At 32.9% G+C, this 21,817-nt stretch overlaps 1 protein-coding gene across 2 annotated transcripts in view; it reads right to left on the bottom strand.

Annotated features, from left to right (window-relative positions):
• Positions 1-3,463: 3,463 nt before the first annotated feature.
• The window catches only part of LOC127728686 (late secretory pathway protein AVL9 homolog), a 42,002-nt gene continuing 23,648 nt past the window's right edge, over positions 3,464-21,817 (bottom strand). Inside the window, exons 13-16 of one of the 2 annotated variants that reach the window (XR_007994317.1) lie at positions 11,720-11,773; positions 7,612-7,679; positions 6,424-7,032; positions 3,464-4,428 (exon numbers count right to left, since the gene is read on the bottom strand). Coding sequence is in view for 1 of the 2 variants with exons in the window: in XM_052236297.1 (XP_052092257.1) it covers positions 6,935-7,032; positions 7,612-7,679; positions 11,720-11,773 (220 nt within the window). In the remaining variant the exon portion in view is untranslated. Of the gene's footprint in view, positions 7,033-7,611; positions 7,680-11,719; positions 11,774-21,817 lie in introns of both variants that reach the window. The other variant, XM_052236297.1, reaches the window with a different exon arrangement.

The following is a 21,817-nucleotide window of genomic DNA, read 5'->3' as shown; positions in this document are numbered from 1 at the left end:
TGATGATATATATATTATTGTTTTAACAGGTAATGAATTTAAAATGAAAAATAGAAAGAAAGTGTTGAGAAATAGGTTGGAGGGGATTACTTTAGGATACAAATTAGAACTAGCAAATAAAGTTAAATTATTAACAACAGTCAGTTTGTTCTTTGGTTCATCAGAATGAAATAAGGATTTTTCTATTAAACAAATCAAATTGGTCTTGTTGTTTCAGTGAAGTGAAAACAAAAATGAAAAATTAACAGATGACCATCACTAAATGATTTCAATAGCTCCCACTAACCTGTTGGGTCATGTGAGCTGATAAAGGACCATTATAAGACAATTCAACAAAAATATAGACAAAATTCATAATAATCATCTGAATTGACGAATAGCAGTGTCTAGGTAGAAGTCTCACAAAGGCTGTAATAAAATATAATTTTGTTTGATTAATTGTGGCTCATTTTGTAAGGTTTTGTAGAAAATAATAATAATAATAATCTGTTATATTGCTAGGGTATTTTTACCATAATACAATCAGAAATGAATTTATCTACGGTTTCCTTTATAGGATACTGCTTGAAATTCCATCTATGCCAGGATGCTGTTAGAAATTCCTTCTATGCCAGGATACTGTTTGAAATTCCTTCTATGCCAGGATACTGCTTGAAATTCCTTCTATGCCAGGATGATGTTTGAAATTTCCAAGAACAATGCTGAAAACAATAGCTGCCATGTTGGTTTGTCATCATATACAACTTTAAATGTATCCACCACACTCCAGAGCTTGATACTGGGTTAGACTGACCTAACATTGCATTGTTTCTCTTTTTGTGATTGACAGAAGAGACACAAGTCATGAAAATATTATAAAGAAGTTCAATGGTTTAATTGTAGATTTGCAAAGATAATTAAATAATAATGAATACACAACTTGATAACAAACATAAATATGTATACATAACATCAGTTCATATTGCACACATTTTGATTAAATAATCAATATACAATTCTTTTCAAGAAAAGTTCCACATTATTACACACTTCTATCAACATTATTTTTTTCTAGATTACAATAAACCAAACCCAACAATTACAATTATAACATTTCAACAAATTAAAATGTGTCAAGTATTCCAATAGGATGCATAATTTTGAAAAGTGTACTGTTTTCTATTTTTGTAGGACTGAAATACAATAGACTTTGTATTGCTGTTTATTTCATATTTCTCATTTCCATTACAATCTTCTTCCATCTGGATAAAGGCATGTACATGAACAGCATTGAATAAGGGTCAACAAAAATATTATGCAAGTATAAACACTTTCTGATATTTTAAAACGGACAAATCCCTGTACTGTTTAAGAACAAATAACATCATTAATTATTTTTCAGCATAACTTTCACACAGCAGTATTTCTAACAAATTTAATAACTCTATCTCTCTATATAAAAACAATAAGATAATTTATGACACAGTCTACAGATGTTTCCTAAATACTGAACAGCCTAATAACACGAAAAAAGTTTTCTAAATTTAGTTAGTTTTAATCAGAGAGACATAATTTCCAACCAGCTGTATTGTCGTTAAAAAAAAGGAAGCCTTCTCACTAAACAAAGCCTAGAAATAAAGATATAAGAAAATTTAGTCTGTCAAGGGAAATAAAAATGGAACAGTTACACGAGTCATGTTGAAATAAATTTTAAGATGCATTTTATTATGTTAACTGTTACTGTTACTGCGAGTTCAGTACCTTGTGTTATATTAAGGTATATAGGAATTTTTCTTTTTTCAAATACAAGTGCCTGTGTCCAGAAGCCATTTATTTCCGCTGATTTTAATATTTTTAAGAACATTTCACCTATTAAACCTTGAAATATTGTTATGCTTAAACGAAAATCTGACCATTATTAGAAGTCATTAGCAAACTATAGTCATTATCAGGAAACCATCTAAATTGCAAAATTGCTAATTTTTAAAGAGCCATAACTCTAAAATAGAAGACCCATCATACTGAAAAAAAAGTTTTATTTACACCTTATTGTAAATTTACACCTTATTGTAAATAGTTAGGAGCACCCCAACATGTTTAACCCCACCACATTCTGTATGTGCCTGTCCTTACTCAGGCACCTGTAATTCAGTGGTTGTCATTTGTTGCTGTATATCATATTTGTTTTTTGTTTTGTACATAAATCAGGCCTAAAGTTTTCACGTTTGATTTGTTTTACATTTGTCATTTCTGGGCCTTTTATAGCTTGCTGTACAGTATGGGTTTTGCTCATTGTTGAAAGCCCTAGAGAGTTGTCTCATTGGCAATCATACCACATCTTATTTCTATATTATGCTATCTTTGTATCTTTGGAAAAGCATTTGTATACTGGAGAGTAAACATACTATGGAATATTAAACAGTTCTTAATTTGTCAGGGTTAAACTAGTTAAAATTGGTTAAATACCTCAACATATTTCTACCTGACATTTTAAAGATACATTATGGCATGCCTGAGTGTTGAAGATAAAATGTGGAGCAGTTCATATCATTAGGAAATGTTCTTTCTTTAATATAATAGTTTGTGGTATAGGGTTATATCATTCAGGTAGTCACTACTTCTGACTGAACTATTAATTGCTGTTTGTCTGTAATAGGTTTTATCAGTTCCAGTTAAAACAAAAGTTGATAATGATTTTGTATGAGATTTTCACAAATTTTTAGAGTGCTGTCTGAATTTTCATCAGTAGTGAAGTTGTGAAAAGTCATGTTATCCAGAACAATAACCTTCAAAAAATAACAGTTTTAATTTCATTATTAACTGGATTACCTGAGAACTACATTTACAACCAACAGGACTAAATAATGTTTGTACTCATTTTTTATGGCAAGTCAAGCTGTACAGAAATTGATTTTTTTTTTTTTTAAAATAGTGTCTGTATGTCATACTCTAATGTGAATGTAAGTACAAGGAAAGAGTTTAAATACATGTCTACAAAGTGATTCAGTCTAGATTTCTTTGTAAGAATACCATTTTAAGTTAGATTTATTTGTAATCACAGTAATTTCCATTGATTAAAAGGTTAGTTCAAAAGTCTCTAAAACATTATGAGTCAAAATCTTTCCAAATCTGAAAATTAAAAAAAAACTGGGTAGTTTCATAACAGCTATTGACAACAATAATTCTAAGATTCATTAAACACTTGATAACATATGGTCATCACATAGGTTTTTGCAATTTAACATTTTTTCATATTCGCAAGTCAACTGTTTATAAAAATAAATAAATACAAAACTAATTTCATAGACTAATGTTAGGTACATATAACTGAACACTGCATATTTTTATACATAAGCTCCCATAAGACCATACAAGAAACTGTTCTGTTTCTCAAACCCTATTCCATCTCATAAATTATTGTATTGTAAAGTCATGGTCTTTTTTAGTTTTTGTTTTTTCATTTGAATATTTTATTGTTTTTTTCATTTTAATTAGTACACAGTCTTTTCATGCACAAGTGCCACACTCTTGACACATTACAGGAACTTTATTTAAATCATTGTTCAATTTACCCCATAATTACTCCTGGAAGTTTTAGCAAAAATTAATCAATTGAGGAAAAAAATGCTACATTCATCAAAATGGACTTTCAACTCATATAGGGAATTTCCTAACTTGTTAATCCCAACTCTATGTCATCAGTACTTTACTTTCAAGTAATCAGTAGTTTTGCTTCTTTATCAGTAGTTTCTAAACACAATATAACAATCCATGCATCATTTAGGTTTGCTGTAAGGGCAGAGGCATATGAGTAGACTGAAAAGTGGGGTGGGGTACTTTTGAGTGTAAGTTTTCAATATTTTTTTTGCCACTTTTGAAATTAGGGGATTGCCCCTTGCCCCCTGGCTCCTACGCAAGTAAAGTGTGTGTGTGAGCAGCAATACTGCCAATAAGACATGATGTACTGTGTAACATTAAAGGTATTGAATGTTGTCTGTACAACACAATACTTTATGAAATCAACCTATTTAAAAATAACCAATATAAAACAGAAATATCAGTGTGTGAAACCTCCGCTCGCCAACTCGCCAAATGCGAGTAAGAATTGTACTTGGCGAGTCCAGATTCAATAGAACTCGCCCTTGTGGCGAGTGACTCTTCTGCAGCGATTTTGAATCATACAAGCAAAAAGATCGTTTTCCCGCAAAATCTATACTGTTATCCATGACTTCTGTTTAAACAGGAACCCAGATGATACATATTATGTTACATGTGTTCTGACTGGCTAGATGACAGTTGTATGAAAAACTTAAACTAATCAAAACGTGTTTTATAGACATAGAAATTTACTTTCACTTTCTTTTTGCATGTTGTCAATGTAATTTTAAAATATGTTTTGAAGATTGAATCGAGAGTAAATTTCCTATAACAGTAAACAAAAACTTAATTCTAACAAGAAATGATTGTAACAGGATGCTGTTACGAAGTCTCCCAAACGAAGCTCCCATAATTCGTAATTCCAAGGGTCGCCTGACATTGGACAAAGTCCAGTGAAAATTGGTTTGGTCCAGTAAAGTTATATGCATTAGTGATGCCTGGGGACTAACCCTGTATATCATTCAAATCATCTTGGCATGACAAACCAGAATATATATGGTTTAGGGATGGGGATCTCGACCATTTACAAGATACTAGAACATTGGGGGTGGGGGGAACCCCTGGGGACTGACCTTAAACGTCATTCAAATGTTCGAGACATGACGAACAGGAATATATATGGTTTAGGGGTGGGGATCACGACCATTTACAAGTCATTAGAACTTTCTCAAATGACAGGGGGTCGGGATGACCCCTGGGGACTAACCCTGTATATCATTCAAACCATCTTGGTATGACAAACCAGAATATATATGGTTTAGGGGTGGGGATCTTGACCATTTACAAGATATTAGAACTTTCTTAAATAGCAGGGGGTGGGGGTGACCCCTAGGGACTAACCCTGTATATCATTCAAACCATCTTCGCATGACAAATCAGAATATATATGGTTTAGGGGTGGGGATCTTGACCACTTACAAGATATTAGAACTTTCTTTAATGGCAGGGGTTTGGGGTGACCCCTGGGGACTAACCCTGTATTTCATTTGATGTGCTTTATCATGACAAACCAGAATGTATATGGTTTAGGGGTGGGGATCTCGACCATTTACAAGATATTAGAACTTTCTTAAATAGCAGGGGGTGGAGGTGACCCCTGGGGACTAACCCTGTATATCATTCAAACCATCTTTGCATGACAAACCAGAATATATATGAATTAGGGGTGGGGATCTTGACCATTTACAAGATATTAGAACTTTCTTAAATGGCAGGGGGTGGGGGTGACCCCTGATGACTAACCCTGTATTTCATTTGATGTGTTTTATCATGACAAACCAGAATGTATATGGTTTAGGGGTGGGGATCTCGACCATTTACAAGATATTTGAACTTTCTCAAATGACAGGGGGTCGGGATGACCCCTAGGGACTAACCCTGTATATCATTCAAACCATCTTAGCATGACAAATCAGAATATATATGGTTTAGGGGTGGGGATCTTGACCACTTACAAGATATTAGAACTTTCTTAAATGGCAGGGGGTGGGGGTGACCCCTGGGGACTAACCCTGTATTTCATTTGATGTGTTTTATCATGACAAACCAGAATGTATATGGTTTAGGGGTGGGGATCTTGACCACTTACAAGATATTAGAACTTTCTTAAATGGCAGGGGGTTGGGGTGACCCCTTGGGACTAACCCTGTATTTCATTTGATGTGCTTCATCATGGCAAACCAGAATATATATGGTTTAGGGGTGGGGATCCTGACCACTTACAAGATATTAGAACTTTCTCAAATGGCAGGGAGTCGGGATGACCCCTGGGGACTAACCCTGTATATCATTCAAACCATCTTAGCATGACAAACCAGAATATATATGGTTTAGGGGTGGGGATCTTGACCACTTACAAGTTATTAGAACTTTCTTAAATGGCTGGGGGTGGGGGTGACCCCTGGGGACTAACCCTGTATTTCATTTAATGTGTTTTATCATTTAGAACATTTTCAATTAAAAAGATTGTGTCTATCACAAACGGTTTTCAATTTATAATCATTTGAAAATTTAAAAAAAATAAAATCCCATAGGGTTCTATAGTAAAACCCTCCTTTCTTATTGCCCCTCAAAGTACCTCTTTATAAACCCCATTGCACAAACAAAACCCTGATTGCACCACTAGACATGTTAGTCTAACATATGTGAAACCCTAAGTTAATCTGACAAGCGGTTTTGGAGAACGGGTGCGGACAAGTTCAAATTTAAAAGTGGCGGAAGAGGAAGAAGAAGAAGAAGAAGAACTGAGCAAAACCAATAAGTCTTCCCAAACTTCGTTTGGGAGACTTAATAATGGATATTTAATAGAACAACATGGAAAAATAAGAAGCCTATTTATTCAGCTTTTAAATAACACGAAAGGAAGGAAAAGCTCACCAAAATAATCTTTAAAAATTTTGGGAATTCGCCAAGCTGGCAAGTGGGATTTCAATTTGGCGAGTTGAAATGAAAAGCTGCTCGCCAAATTGGCGAGTTCTAAGAAAAAAAGGTTTCACACACTGAATATGAAAGTACATGCTTTTTTACAAACTTTGTAATATGGAAGTCTGAGAAACAGAAAAATTGTTTGAATGACTTAAACTAAGATACCACTATAGATATAAATTAGCATGTAATGGAATGTACAATGATATTATAAAGACAGTTTGTCACCCAAATGCTGTCTCATGAATTGAAGTCTAGTTCAATCATGCTAAAATATAACTGTTTCTTCATTTAAAATCACATTTTCTGTCAATTATAAATGTTGAGATAATCATGCTAGCCATGTGAGGGTTTTATAACAAGAGTATACAAGCTAAGATTCTGGTTGGGATTTCTCTTCCTTCTTCCATTCTTGAGTAAAGTTACTGAACCATGAACTCACAGCTGATTTAGCCTGTGTTATGGCACCTCCTGTCAAAATAATTACAGATATATTGATAATTCTATATTAATAACAATTGATGTAGCTTAAGTTATTGTATCCCCTGTTGTAATGAATTATATATACAGCAATACTTATACATTAAATTCTTCACTAGGTAGGTATGTGCCTACCCATTTACAACCTGATATATAACCTTTTGTTCCAGGATTCACCAATTCATGAAAGGAATGCAGGTAGAAACAACTTAATTCAAAATAGAATATTGCTTCCACGATATGATCATAGGAGTATACATCAATTAAGATTTACAGAGGTCTTTATTGACAGGTGGTCTGGTTCAACCTCACAATAAAGATCACTACAACCTATCACCATTATGATATTAGACCAAGGTTTTTTTTCTTATAAAGATGGCAATGTGCACATTATCTACTAGTATATGATTGACTTTGTCAGTTATGCACTGAAGAGATGGTGTTTACTTAAGCATTCCAGTGTCATTGCATAATGAACCGCATGACTTTCAACAAACAAACAAAAATGCATGTAGATTAATTAATAAATTTGCCTCTACTTCATTGAGTTAATCAAATTTATCTACTTACCCACAAATTTTCCTGTCTGTGTTACAGCAGCATTAATTTTCTTACCCCTCTCCGAACTTTGCATGGAACTAGTAAAAAAAGTATTACCATTAGCTAAATGAATTGCTGACAAGTGCATATCTGAAATCTCTATTCAGGGCAGGTCCTGAGCAGATGTGGCCTGGGACGCCTTGTGTCCAAAAACTTATATTTTTATAGTGAATTTTTCTGATTTTTCACAGCCCCTATAAAGCAAATTTTCAATGAAGCTCCATTTTTAAAATCCTGGATCCATCCCTGCTATTGCATTTATATAGTTGAATAGAAAAAGTGTAAGTATTATGTACTCACAGCATCAAAGTACATGCATATGAGAAAATGTGCTGAATATATATTTATGTACCACTTAATCACTCAATATATCAGAAGTAGGTAACTCAATATATCAGAAGTAGGTAACTCAATATATCAGGAAGTAGGTAACTCAATATATCAGAAGTAGGTAACTCAATATATCAGGAAGTAGGTAACTCAATATATCAGGAAGTAGGTAACTCAATATATCAGAAGTAGGTAACTCAATATATAAGAAAGTAGGTAACTCAATATATCAGGAAGTAGGTAACTCAATGTATCAGGAAGTAGGTAACTCAATGTATAAGAAAGTAGGTAACTCAATATATCAGGAAGTAGGTAACTCAATATATAAGAAAGTAGGTAACTCAATATATAAGAAAGTAGGTAACTCAATATATAAGAAAGTAGGTAACTCAATATATCAGGAAGTAGGTAACTCAATATATAAGAGAGTAGGTAATTTTTTTTTTATTAAGATTCAACAAAATTTTCTGTTAACATTAAATGTGGGAGAGATAATCAATTAACATACAAATGAACTATTAATGTTAAATTTATAAATTCTATGCCAAAAACAGACAAAGACAAACAAACTATATTATTAATTTGATCAATTAAAGAAAGAGTTGCACCTTTTTTTAAAATTTCTTCAAATTTGCTTACTGTGACTTGACTATAGGTTTTGCTGTTTACCTTTACCTATTGTTCAACCAGATTGTAAAATTGACAATACAATTGCGACATTTAAATTGACCAATTGGTATTGTTAGAATTGATTACCTTGATGCTACCTGCACTGTTTTTTATTCACCTAGACAACCATACAGCATGCTTTTTTCCTGAAGTTTTTCTTCACCTAGGGTTATTCTATTATTAAATTTAATAGGGAAGGAAATATTATTTGTTTTCAATGTTTCAAATCTCCAATATACTGCGGTTTCATTATTATTTGTTGGATACCAATTTTCGTGGGTTTCGTGGGTACAGGTGAACCACGAATTCAAATGTTCAACGAATTACAAATTTGCTATAGGCTTTGTATGCAGAGATTGGCAAAACCACGAAATCAAATATCCACTAAAATGCAAGTTTTCCTCAATCCACGAAAATTGATACCCATGAAAATAATGAATCCACAGGAGATGATTCATCTAATTTTGACCCAAAAAATCTAAATCAGTGAAAGATTTTTTTACTGCAAGTTAACATGTATGGAAATTAAAACTGGTTTTACATAATAAATGAATCTTTAAATGTTTAACCCTTATACATAGTATTGTCCAGTTGTCAGTGAAACAAGAAATAGCTATTCAGGTGTTTTCAGTTTCAGTTTATCTTTGATATAATTCAGATGAATATGTTGTGCATTTCTTCATATATCCCTTCAAACTTATCATTTTGGAGTATTATTTGCAGTGTTTGAAATCTATTGGAATCAATGTGCATAAAATATTGGGATATTTTTTATTTGAATTCACTTCTTCAAGTTGCCATTTAGTTTTGCTTCCTAAAATGTGACTTGTTTTTTCAAGAATGGATTGTCATGAATGTATCAAGGAGGAAATAATTCATTCAAAATGTTTTGTGTGGCTTTCACATGATGATGTACATGTAAAATTGAAAATAATTTTGGAATATAGCTTGAAGTGTTTTTCATTGAAATTTATTAGGATTTTTGTGCATAAAAATGCTGTGTTCAATCAAGGAAATTCACTTTATATAAAATAGGATTTAGTTCATCTAAAAGGTAACAAAAAGTTCAAAATTGGAATGCAAGTAGGAGAAATTAGTTCATCCAACATGTAAATGTGGCTTTATATGTGATATTGAAAATTATCATTATAAAATTCTGGATCTAATATGAAGATGATTCACCTGTTTAAATGGGATATATATCATAGAAAATGAAATAAAGTGTGAATACAGTGGATGTAGTCAAATCTAGTGATAAGGTGAAAAATAAAAGTAAAATATTCTAAAAAAAATTCATAAAGTGAGGATAACAATTTTGAATGTGATATTGGAAATAATCATTATAAAATTTTAGATCTTACAATGTTTGATTAAGATATACATGTATATCCTGGGAAATGAAATAAAAACTGTATACTGTGGATATAGTAAAATCAAGTGATATAGTGAGAAATATAATTAAAATATAAAAAAAAAATTGTAAAGTGAGGATAACTATTTTGAATGTGATATTGGAAATAATCAAAAATTACAAAATTCTGGATCCAACATAAAGACTCTGCACCTGTTTAATTGGGATATATATCATAAGAAATTAAACAGAATACTGTTGATATAGTAAAAAATGTAAGAAAATATTCCAAAAAGTGAATAAAATTAGGAAAATATTTCAAAATAATACAAATAGTGAAACTGGAATACTGGATATCAAATATCAAAGTCAATAAATATATAAAATTGTTCCTTCACAACTATTATTTTGATATTTCACTATGCATAAACACTTTGTACAAGGCTCATGTCAATAAGCATTTAGCAAATGTCTAAATGAAAGAATGCACACCAGTGTTTATTCATCCTGGAAAATTAAGGGAAATTATAAAATAATTCAGATTTCCACAGGAGTAAAAAAAAACAATTATTTTGAGTTATCTCCCATTAGAAAAGCCAAAGAGATAAAAGAGGTATTTTCAACAATATAAAAGAAATCCAAGCAATCATAGTATTTGACTGCAAACATTAAGAAAGGAAATGTAGCTCATTAGACAACATGCAATTGGATACCCTACAAAAAAAAACATATACGTTCTCCTTCTGGCTTGCTCACTCCTAAAATTTGAAATGACAGAAAAAATAAAAATCTCTCTTTTTTCCTTCTAACTGTTGTATTTCTTTGGCAATTGTATGGCCAAGTGCTTCAAGGAATACATCTATTTCAATGGAAAAAAAGACTGCAACTACACTATTTATTTCATAACTTCTTTTAGGATTCTCTAATGAAAAATATGGGTATTTTTTTTTTAATCAGAAGTTTTTTTCAAATATTACAACATGGAATAAGTTTGCATTTTGTGGCCTCACTCTAGCTGCATTTAAATCATATATACTATTTAAACTGTATGCATGTTATGTTAATTGACAAAGATAAACATTGAAGCCTGAATAACTTTTGAAAGACCTACCCCAGTTACACTATAAGTTACAATTGAACAGCTGAAGTGATGGGACAGCATCAAGGTAGACTCTATTCATCAACTCTAACAATAAATACCAACTGGTCAATTTAAATGTGCCTATTGTATTGTCAATTTTACAATCTGGTTAAACAATAGGTAAAGGTAAACAGCAACACCTATAGTCAAGTCACAGTAATATGGACTATTTACAAGTTAATGTCACAAAAGATTAATAAGTCAATTTGAATCCTATTCTACTTTTCAATTCATCTATCAATAATAGGTAGTTGTATACAGCTTCCTTTTGTAAGAAATTTATCATGTTTACTGAAGTTTTTTTTATTAGGTTTATAAAATTGTTTAAAAAGCCATGAAATGTTATTCTTCAAATTTTTAATTAACACATGCTGGTTCAATTTGCCATACATCAACTAATCTTATTGCTTATTTTCTTGGGGATCAGTAAATGACCCCAAAAGATCACTCATCCAATATCTAAAACTTCATGGTAGACACAAACTATGACTAAAATTTGTGCTGGATCTGTTATCCAAACTAATATCTGGGGAATTTAAACACTTCTGATTCTTATAAATGTAATACATTTTCATTTTATAACTTACTGTGCCAGTCTGACTTTGATATCATTGACTCCTATGTTACCATGGCAAGGATGTCTAAAAATATAAATAACATTTTCTCCTTACACTCTGAAACAATGCATGTTTATTTAATGCACAGAACTAGTATGTCATTAAAGTAAAGAGGGAGATGGTTTCAACTTGTGTGGTAATTATTCAGAGTATCTGTTTTTGGTCAAGGAACAGTAAATGGGCTATTTCACAAATTTTGGTAAAATTTTGCATACAACTTTCAAACCTGTCGACCTTTAAAGGTGAAATTGTATGTCATGACCTGCATTAGGTAAAAATATATCGTCATAATTCAAAAGACATTTTTTCAGCTGAAAGTTTCAGATTTGCAGTTTATGCTATAATTAACGAGATAATTAGTGAATTGTTACCTTTCTATTAATGAAATGAACAAAAAAATTAGTTTTACAGTTGTTAAACAATATTAGAGAGAAAATTAAGTTCAAATTGTTCTATAATGAACATAAAATTTTGCAGTATTTCAGAGAAGGATTTTGCTATTTTGACATCAAAAGTCATGGAAGTAGAATACTGGTGAAAATAGGTCAGATACTGAAATCCAGGGTCATTTCATTTAAATATTATACCTGCTCAAATATTATTGAAGAAGAATCCGGCATGATTACCTTTAATAATCAAAGCGCGAAAGCGCTGTAAAGGCAGTTAATTACAGGTTGTGTGTATTTTTAGTCCAGTTATATCATTATCTTGCATAGTACAGTGTACTTATCAGAGGTGGCTTTCAGTATTTAAGATTTAGAGTTCTCTAATGCTACTGAACAAGTTTTATGAATGTCATATTCTGAGCACTATATGAAGGCGTTTGTTCTCACTTGTTTATGAACTTGTGCATTATGTCCAGTTTGTACCTTTTTTATCTATGTTTATAGTCAAATTAGTTATCAAAGGTACCAGGATTATAATTTAATACGCCAGACTCGCGTTTCGTCTACATAAGACTCATCAGTGACACTCAGATCAAAATAGTTATAAAGCCAAACAAGTACAAAGTTGAAGAGCATTGAGGACCCAAAATTCCAAAAAGTTGTGCCAAATACGGCTAAGGTAATCTATTCCTTGGATAAGAAAATCCTTACTTTTTCGAAAAATTCAAAGTTTTGTAACAGGAAGTTTATAAAAATGACCATATAATTGATATTCAAATACTGTTTAAAATAGTTAGGCATTTTCTTTTTAGTAATAAGTAAATGTTATCAACTGTATTTTATTCTCTGCAAATGTGGTTTGTTACTGGTAAGTATGGATGATAGTTGTTTCATTGGCAATCATAACACATCTCCTTATTTATATAATGATCTATATTCAACGACCTCAGGTACAAAAAAAATGTATGTAACTAAACTGTGATGGGAAACCTTTGACTTCTTTCTTTTATATAAACTTTTGATTTGGTACCATAGAACTATGTAGAATAAATGTACATTGCAACATGTCAACTCTTTCAATGACAATACTTTTTTAGAAACTATAACTCCAAGCAAAATTATATTTCCAAGTTTAAAGTAATTTATGAATGAAAAAAGGAGTTCTTAATTAAGAAATAAACTGATTCGCTGAGCGCAGCTGGATACACCCGCAGAGGTCCAACCCTGAACAGTTGGGGCAAAAATGGACACAATATTCAAGCTTGATACAGGTCTGAATTTGGATTGTAATTAAATATTTGACATATTATAGTTTCTGAATAAATGTAGTCAAAGAACTTGAAATCGGTTATATGAATTGAATTTATATTCAATTAAAGATTTCTTGCTGTTGTGCAATAAACTGTGCTGTTGCGCAATACTTAATAAATCTGTTGCCAGACAGACTATAAACAAATAAAGTTCAATTTCTTCTCAATGTCATATTTGAAATTTATGAAAATCTATAGGGAGATTACATTAATAGCTATAAATAATTCACCAAAGTTTCATGCGAACTGCTTAAAGCATTTTTGAGTTGTTGTCCAACAACAGTGCACACGCTGAAATGTCTCGCCTTCTTTACTAATCACTGATATTATGTTGATAGTCCTTAATATAAAGCTTTATTACAACTGTCACATAAACTTAACATTAACCAAGAAAACTAAACATTGACCAATGAACCATGAAAATGAGGTCAAGGTCAGATGAACCATGCCAGGCAGGCATGTACAGCTAACAATTCTTCCATACAACAAATATAGTTGACCTATTGCTTATAGTTTAAGAAAAACAGACCAAAACACAACTAGATACGCCCGCAGAGGTCCAGCCCTGAACAGTTGGGGCAAAAATGGACACAATATTCAAGCTTGATTCAGGTCTGAATTTGGATTATAATTAAATATTTGACATATTATAGGTTTCTGAATAAATGTAGTCAAAGATCTTGAAATTGGTTATATGAATTGAATATGCAATTAAAGATTTCTTGCTGTTGTGCAATACTTAGTAAACCTGTTGTCAGACTATAAACAAATAAAGTTCAATTGATTCTCAATGTCATACTAGAAATTTATGAAAATAAAAAGGGAGCTTACAACAATAGATATAAACAATTCACCAAAGTTTCATGAGAATTGGTGACAGCATATTTGAGTTATTGTTCGAAACTGGAAAATCACCCCTTTTTTTAATGAATAAAACCCCATAACTCAGAAATGTAAAATGTAAAATTTATAAAATTCTAAAGGGAACTTTCATCAATACATACAAACAATTCACCAAAGTTTCATAAGAATTGCTGAAAGCATTTTAGAGTTTTTGTCCGAAACTGGAAAATCCCCCCTTTTTTATGAATAAAGCCCTGTAACTCGGAAACGTAAAATCTAAAATTTATAAAAATCGAAAGGGAGCTCATGTCAATAGATATTAACAATTCACCACAATTTCTTGCAAGTTGGTGAAAGCATTCTTGACTTATTGTCCGAAAACTGGAAAATCCCCCTTTTTTTAAAGAATAAAACCCCATAACTCGGAAACGTAAAATCTAAATTTTATAAAAAATGAAAGGGAGCTCACGTCAATAGATATAAACAATTCACCAAAGTTTTATGCAAATTGGTAAAAGCATTTTTGAGTTAATGTCCCACATGTTGACGACGGACGGACAGTTGGACAAAGGTATACCATAATACGTCCCATAAACGGGCGTATAAAATCTTAACAGAACAATGAACTGTGAAAATGAGGTCAAGGTCCAATAAAACCTGCGCGACTGATATAAAGATCATAAAATATTTCCATACACCAAATATAGTTGACCTATTGCATATAGTATTAGAAAAAAAGACCAAAACTCAAAATCTTAACTTCGACCACTGAACCATGAAAATGAGGTCAAGGTCAAATGACACCTGCCAGCTAGACATGTACATCTTACAATCATTCCATACACCAAATATAGTAGACCTATTGCATACAGTATAAGAAAAACAGACCAAAACACAAAAACTTAACTATAACCACTGAACCATGAAAATGAGTTCAAGGTCAGATGACACCTGCCAGTTGGACATGTACACCTTACAGTCCTTCCATACACCAAATATACTTGACCTATTGCTTATAGTATCTGAGATATGGACTTGACCACCAAAACTTAACCTTGTTCACTGATCCATGAAATGAGGTTGAGGTCAAGTGAAAACTGTCTGACGGACATGAGGACTTTGCAAGGTACGCACATACCAAACATAGTTATCCTACTACTTACAATAAGAGAGAATTTAACATTACAAAAAATGTTCACTTTTTTTTCAAGTAGTCACTGAACCATGAAAATGAGGTCAAGGACATTGGAGATGTGGCTGACGGAAACTTCGTAACATGAGGCATCCATATACAAAGTATGAAGCATCCAGGTCTTCCACCTTCTAAAATATAAAGCTTTTAAGAAGTTAGCTAACGCCGCAGCCGCCACATCACTATCCCTATGTCGAGCTTTCTGCGACAAAAGTCGCAGGCTCGACAAAAACTGGAAAATCCCAATAAAACCCCATAACTCAGAAATGTAAAATATAAAATTTATAAAATTCTAAATGGGAGCTTACGGATTGATAATTTAGTCTTAGATGCAAGATTTTTTTATCAGTTGTTAGTGGCTTTGAACTAGCTGTCAGTAACTGCGAGTACTCTCAGATCTGTACTTAGTGTCTTTTTGTTGTTTGGATGTACAACTACCCGACCACGTCCACTTGTATTTGTATTTATCCATCTAATGAGTTAAGCCTCTTTCAACTGATTTTTATAGTTCATTCTTATATTGTACTGTTACACCACTGTCCCAGGTTAGGGGGAAGGTTGGGATCCCGCTAACATGTTTAACCCCGACACATTCTGTATGTACATGTATGTGCCTGTCCCAAGTCAGGAGCCTGTAATTCAGTGGTTGTCGTTTGTTTATGTGTTGCATATTTGTTATATTCGTTCATTTTTTGTATATAAATTAGGTCGTTAGTTTTCTTGTTTGAAATTGTTTTACATTGTCATTTCAGGGCCTTTTATAGCTGACTGTGAGGTATGGGCTTTGCTCATTGTTGAAGGCCATACTGTGACCTATAGCTGTTAATTTCTGTGTCATTTGGTCTCTTGTGGAGAGTTATCTCATTGGCAATCATACCACATCTTCTTTTTTATATTTACATCAACAGATATAAACAATTCACCAAAGTCAAGGTGAGACAACAAAACTTAGTGGTAAGATCTCTGAAATTTTTTACACGGTACAAGTTTTTCTCATTGTTGGAGGTTGTACAGTGACAGTAACACCTGTAACTGCTTAAACCCATTTCTTATGCACTTTAGTTCGATAAACTCACTGAATATCATACCACATCTCCTTATTTTTATATGCATTACAATTTACATGTGCATGTAATTATAAATATATATATATCAGAACAAAATTCATTGCGTCACTTTTATTTCTGCATCCTTTGGCACAATACAAGTTTTAAAATTACACAACATAAAACAACTAAATGTTATTTCAGATGAAAGTTTTGTTTCAGTTCCATTCATAGGATTTGTTAGAATTTTGTATGTTTTGCCTAGTCCAATAATTCGCTCTATGTGCACATGTTAATTGGAGACTTTTCTATCCCGTATAAGAGTTTTGGAACTAATTCTGTTTCTTTTTTTGAAAAAAGTTAGCAAACAAATCTTGCACATTTAAACCTTTGTCTACCATCACACTGTCACCTGGATAGCTGGATCACATAATTGAACTACATTTTGTATTCTACATCTTTCAACTATTTCATAGTCACTGGTACTGGTAGAACCAACATATGCATTAGAGACATAGTTGACTAAACCACCAGGCGTCGAACATACAAGTATTTTCAGTGTTTCTGTTTTTATATGATGAAAAGGTTGCCTGAGCTCTAGGAGCTTTAGTTTTATCACGGGATATTCTGTGCTGTCAATAATAATCCAAGTCGTAGGAAACTTTAATTTGAAGTTGGATGGCGAAAAATGCCTGACTAAACCACTAGATGGTCAAGTGTTAGCCTCACACCACTGTTTAGGCATAAAAACAATCCATGTATACACAATATTCTTAACACTAGATTCAATCTAGAATCTAGAAAGTTCAAAGATGGTTGTATAATGCCTCAATTTCATCAAAGTCATAAAAAAACTGATTTTCAACTGACACCCTATTAATTTGAAAATATATGTATCTCAAACAATGTGCTGTTGGACCAAGTGTGGTCAAAACAAATAAAAATTTAGTATACAACTCTAAACTGGTATAAAAATGCATGGCTGTGTCACGTGTCTTCATTTCAAAATTCTCTGATGAAAACATAGACATTGATGGTGTTTGCGTAATTCCATCTTTGAAGCTCAACATTAGCTCAGCAGTTGGTGATGGACAGTCATAAATCCTTTCTGCAGTATGAATGACTTCTTCAGGAAAACCAACTTTACAATCAAAACTTTCCTCTAGATTTCTACTACAATATTCATCAAGTTTAGTTCTTTTGTTTTCACTGCCCTGACTTTTCTTTTTGCGGACGATTCAGTCTCTTGCTTGGTCCAGGAAAATAGGCTGGGAATGGCAGTAGACCTAAGTCTCTGTATGATGGGTTTGCGCCCTGAAAAAGGTTATAAAATATTAGTTTTTTGATAATTAAATGAACTTCCATTAGCAATGTATACTTTGTATTACCTGGCGAAATATTAACTAGATTTTTTCATTACAATCTGGATAAAACTATGTTTGCCTGATTCAATGTATGTTATGTAAATCCAAAGGACAAACAATGAGAGACGTATGCAACAAACGTACATTGTTTGTACCTAAATAACTATAATATTGATGAGAGCATGTCATTGTTTTGTTTCTGTTAACATTGTCATTGATATTTTTCAAGAAAGTCTATGAGGCATAGCTTATGCATTCCTGTCATTACTACATTAGCATAATTACTGCTAAAATAATTCTCAGTATGATATACCTCTTGTAAGAAATCATTATAACTGTAGCAATCACCAAAAAATCTCAAACAGATCACATTGAATCGTAATCCAAAAAATTATGACGTCTTGAATTAACCACCCCCTTTTATTCTAAAACGATAATTGCGGTTGTAAACAGACTTTGGTTTATTCGCATGGCGATTACATATATAACTATATATTTCAAAAAGAAAATAGAGTTTTACCATGAATAGTTTCCTGCACGTAGTCATTTTCAGTAAAATGTGCCTTGCAAACAACAGCTGATTGAGATGGACTCCACGATGAAATCGTGTTCTCGTCCAATCTGCGTTTGGGCCATGGCGTTGATCCAACTTTTCCTTCTTTTTAAGTCATTTGGAAATGCATGTCCTCCTCTTAAATGACATCCAGGTACACAACAACAAGTACTTGGCATCGTTAATTTAAAATGTAACTGAAATAGTTGCACAGTGCAGAAACCGGAAGTTGAGGAACAGGATCGGCTACCACGGCGCCACCTATTCAGGAACGATAATTTGCTACTTTATATAACTGCGAAATAACAATAACGTTAGACGGGTTCACGTGCATAAACAGAAATGCGCTTTAAATTGTATAATATAATTAATGTTCAGTCGACTCTTAATTATTATATCAACGACTGAAATGATTTATAAACATCTAGATTGCAGATAACACTCGAAATTAACCTGAGCTCTTTCCACACGGAATTCAAATAATTCTAGTTTGTCAATCGGTTGACTGCTTATAATGCAAAATACAAATATATCAAAAGTTTTTAAAACTAACAAAACACAATGATCGTTTCTCTATTTCCCAATGTAAATGAAATGAAACAAAAAACATTTTATATCACAATAAGAAGAGGAGAGAATTCAACATTTCCGGATCTACTTGGAGCCTAATGACCCCCCACGTAGATAAGTTGGATATCGCGGAAGGAAGGATTAACCCGGCAACTAGAAAGGCATTAAAGCACTGCCTTTAAAAATAGACATATTCAACCTTTTGGGTATTAAGCTGATTTATCTCTTAATGACGCTAGATCTGTCTCTAAATAACCTTCTGATGTCATAAACAACAATCACTTTTTAATTATGACATGGAATATTTTAAACTCTGATGCAATATTTTGATGGAAATTGTGTGGTTTTAAGTAATGGCAGACAAATTTGCATACATATGTTAATTCATTTCTCTACTTCCAGTCCATAATTTTTTCTTAACAAGAGTGCACACGCTGAAATGTCTCGCCTGTTTTACTGACCATTGATTTTATGTTGAAAGTCTTAAAGATAAAGGTTTTACTACAAGTATCACATAAACTTAACATTTTTAAAGATCCATGACAATGAGGTCAAGATCAGATAAAAATTGTCACACAGACAAGTACACCTTAAAATTATTCTATGCACCAAATATAGTAGACCCATTGCTTATGGTAATTGAAAAACAGATCAAAACACAAAAAATTAACCTTAAACAATGAACCATGAAAATGAGGTCAAGGTCAGATGACACCGACTAGACAGACATGTACACCTTACAATCATACCATAAACCAAATATAGTTGACCTATTGCTTATAGTACTAAAACTAGAGGCTCTCAAGAGCCTGTGTCACTCACCTGTATCTAATGTGGTTTTGGAAATCATGTAAAATTATATAACGATTGAGACCAAGTTTGGTTTAATTTGGCACAGTATTTAAAATTAAAAGCAGGTCATCTTAGTGTAGTCTTACAATAGCTACTGAAGACATCTTATCATTATTATTTGAATAAGTGATCAAGTTGTGACCAACAAGTCATGATAACCTACTGAAAATTGTGGCCAAGTTTATTTTTATTCGGCCCAGTAATTGATATGAAAATAAGTACTCCTTTGTTGCAAAAAAAATTGGTACCGTTAAAGTTATTTAATAAGGTAGGTCTACAATAGATCACAATAATTGAATAATGGATCAGCTACAAAAGTTACAACACTTGGTTAACGAATCAAAAGGAACATTCATACCCTGTTTTATTTCATTCTATTTATAGTTCTCTAAAACAAGACATTTGAATGTATTTCCCATAGTGTCTTATGTTAAACTAAGTCCCCTGCCGGTGGCCTTCTCTGATGATGGATTGGCTACAAAGTAACAACACTTGGTCAGCACTTCATAAGTAATATTCATGCCATATTTGGTTTCATTCCATTCTGTGGTTCTCTAAAAGAAGACATTTGAGTGTTTTTCCCATAGTGTCCTATTGTTAAACTAAGTCCCCTGTCGGCGGCCATCTTGGATGATGGATCAGCTACAAAGTAAAAACACTTGGTCAGCACCTCATAAGGAACATTCATGCCATATTTGGTGTCATTCCATTCAGTGGTTCTCTAAAAGAAGACATTTGTATGTATTTCTCATAGGGTCCTATGTTAAACTAAGTCCCCTGCTGGCGGCCATCTTGGATGATGGATCGGCTACAAAGTAACAACACTTGGTCAGCACCTCATAAAGAACATTCATGCCATATTTGGTTTGATTCCATACTGTGGTTCTCTAAAAGAAGACATTTGTATGTATTTCCCATAGGATCCTATGTTAAACTAAGTCCCCTGCTGGCGCCAATCTTGGATGATGGATCGGCACCAAAGTAACAACACTTGGTAAGCATCTCATAAGGAACATTCATGCCATATTTGATTTCATTCCATTCAGTGGTTCTCTAAAAGAAGACATTTGTATGTATTTCCCTTAGGGTCCTATGTTAAACTAAGTCCCTCGCTGGTGGCCATTTTGGATGATGGAACGGCTACAAAGTAACAACACTTGGTCAGCACCTTGTAAGGAACATTCATGCTATGTTTTGTTACATTCCATTCAGTGGTTCTCTAAAAGAAGTCATTTGTATGCATTTCCCATAGGGTCCTATGTTAAACTAAGTCCCCCGCTGGTGGCCATCTTGGATGATGGATCGGCTACAAAGTAACAACACTTGGTCAGCACCTCATAAGGAACATTCATGTCATGTTTGGTTTCATTCCATTCAGTGGTTCTCTAGAAGAAGTTCAAAATGTAAAAAGTTAACGACGACGATGGACGACAAGTAATGAGAAAAGCTCACTTGGCCCTTAAAAAACAGATAAAACACAAAAACTTAACACTGACCAACGAACCATGAAAATGAGGTCAAGATCAGATGACACTGGCTAGACAGACATGTACACCTTACAATCATTCCATACACCAAATATAGTTGACCTATTGCTTACAGTACTTAAAAAACAAACCAAAACACAAAAATTTAACAATGACCAATGAACCATGAAAATGAGGTCAAGGTCAGATGAAACCTGCCAGTCTGACATGTACCCCTTACAATCATTCCATATACCTCATATAGTTGACCTGCTGCTTGTAGTATCTGAGAAACGGACCTAATCATGTAACTTTAACCTTGATCACTGATCCATGAATTGAAGTCGAGGTCAGGTTAGCCCTGTCTGACAGACATGTAGACGTTGCAAGGAACCATATACCAATTATAGTTATCCTACTACTCATAATAAGTGAGAAATTCACAAGACAAAAATACTGTAATTTTTTTTCAAGCAGTTGCTGAAC

This window comes from Mytilus californianus, unplaced genomic scaffold (genome assembly GCF_021869535.1).
Source record: "Mytilus californianus isolate M0D057914Y unplaced genomic scaffold, xbMytCali1.0.p SCAF_2, whole genome shotgun sequence".
NCBI lineage: Eukaryota > Metazoa > Mollusca > Bivalvia > Mytilida > Mytilidae > Mytilus > Mytilus californianus.
Note: the sequence above shows the minus strand (reverse complement) of the source record. Positions and strands in the feature narration are given on the sequence as shown.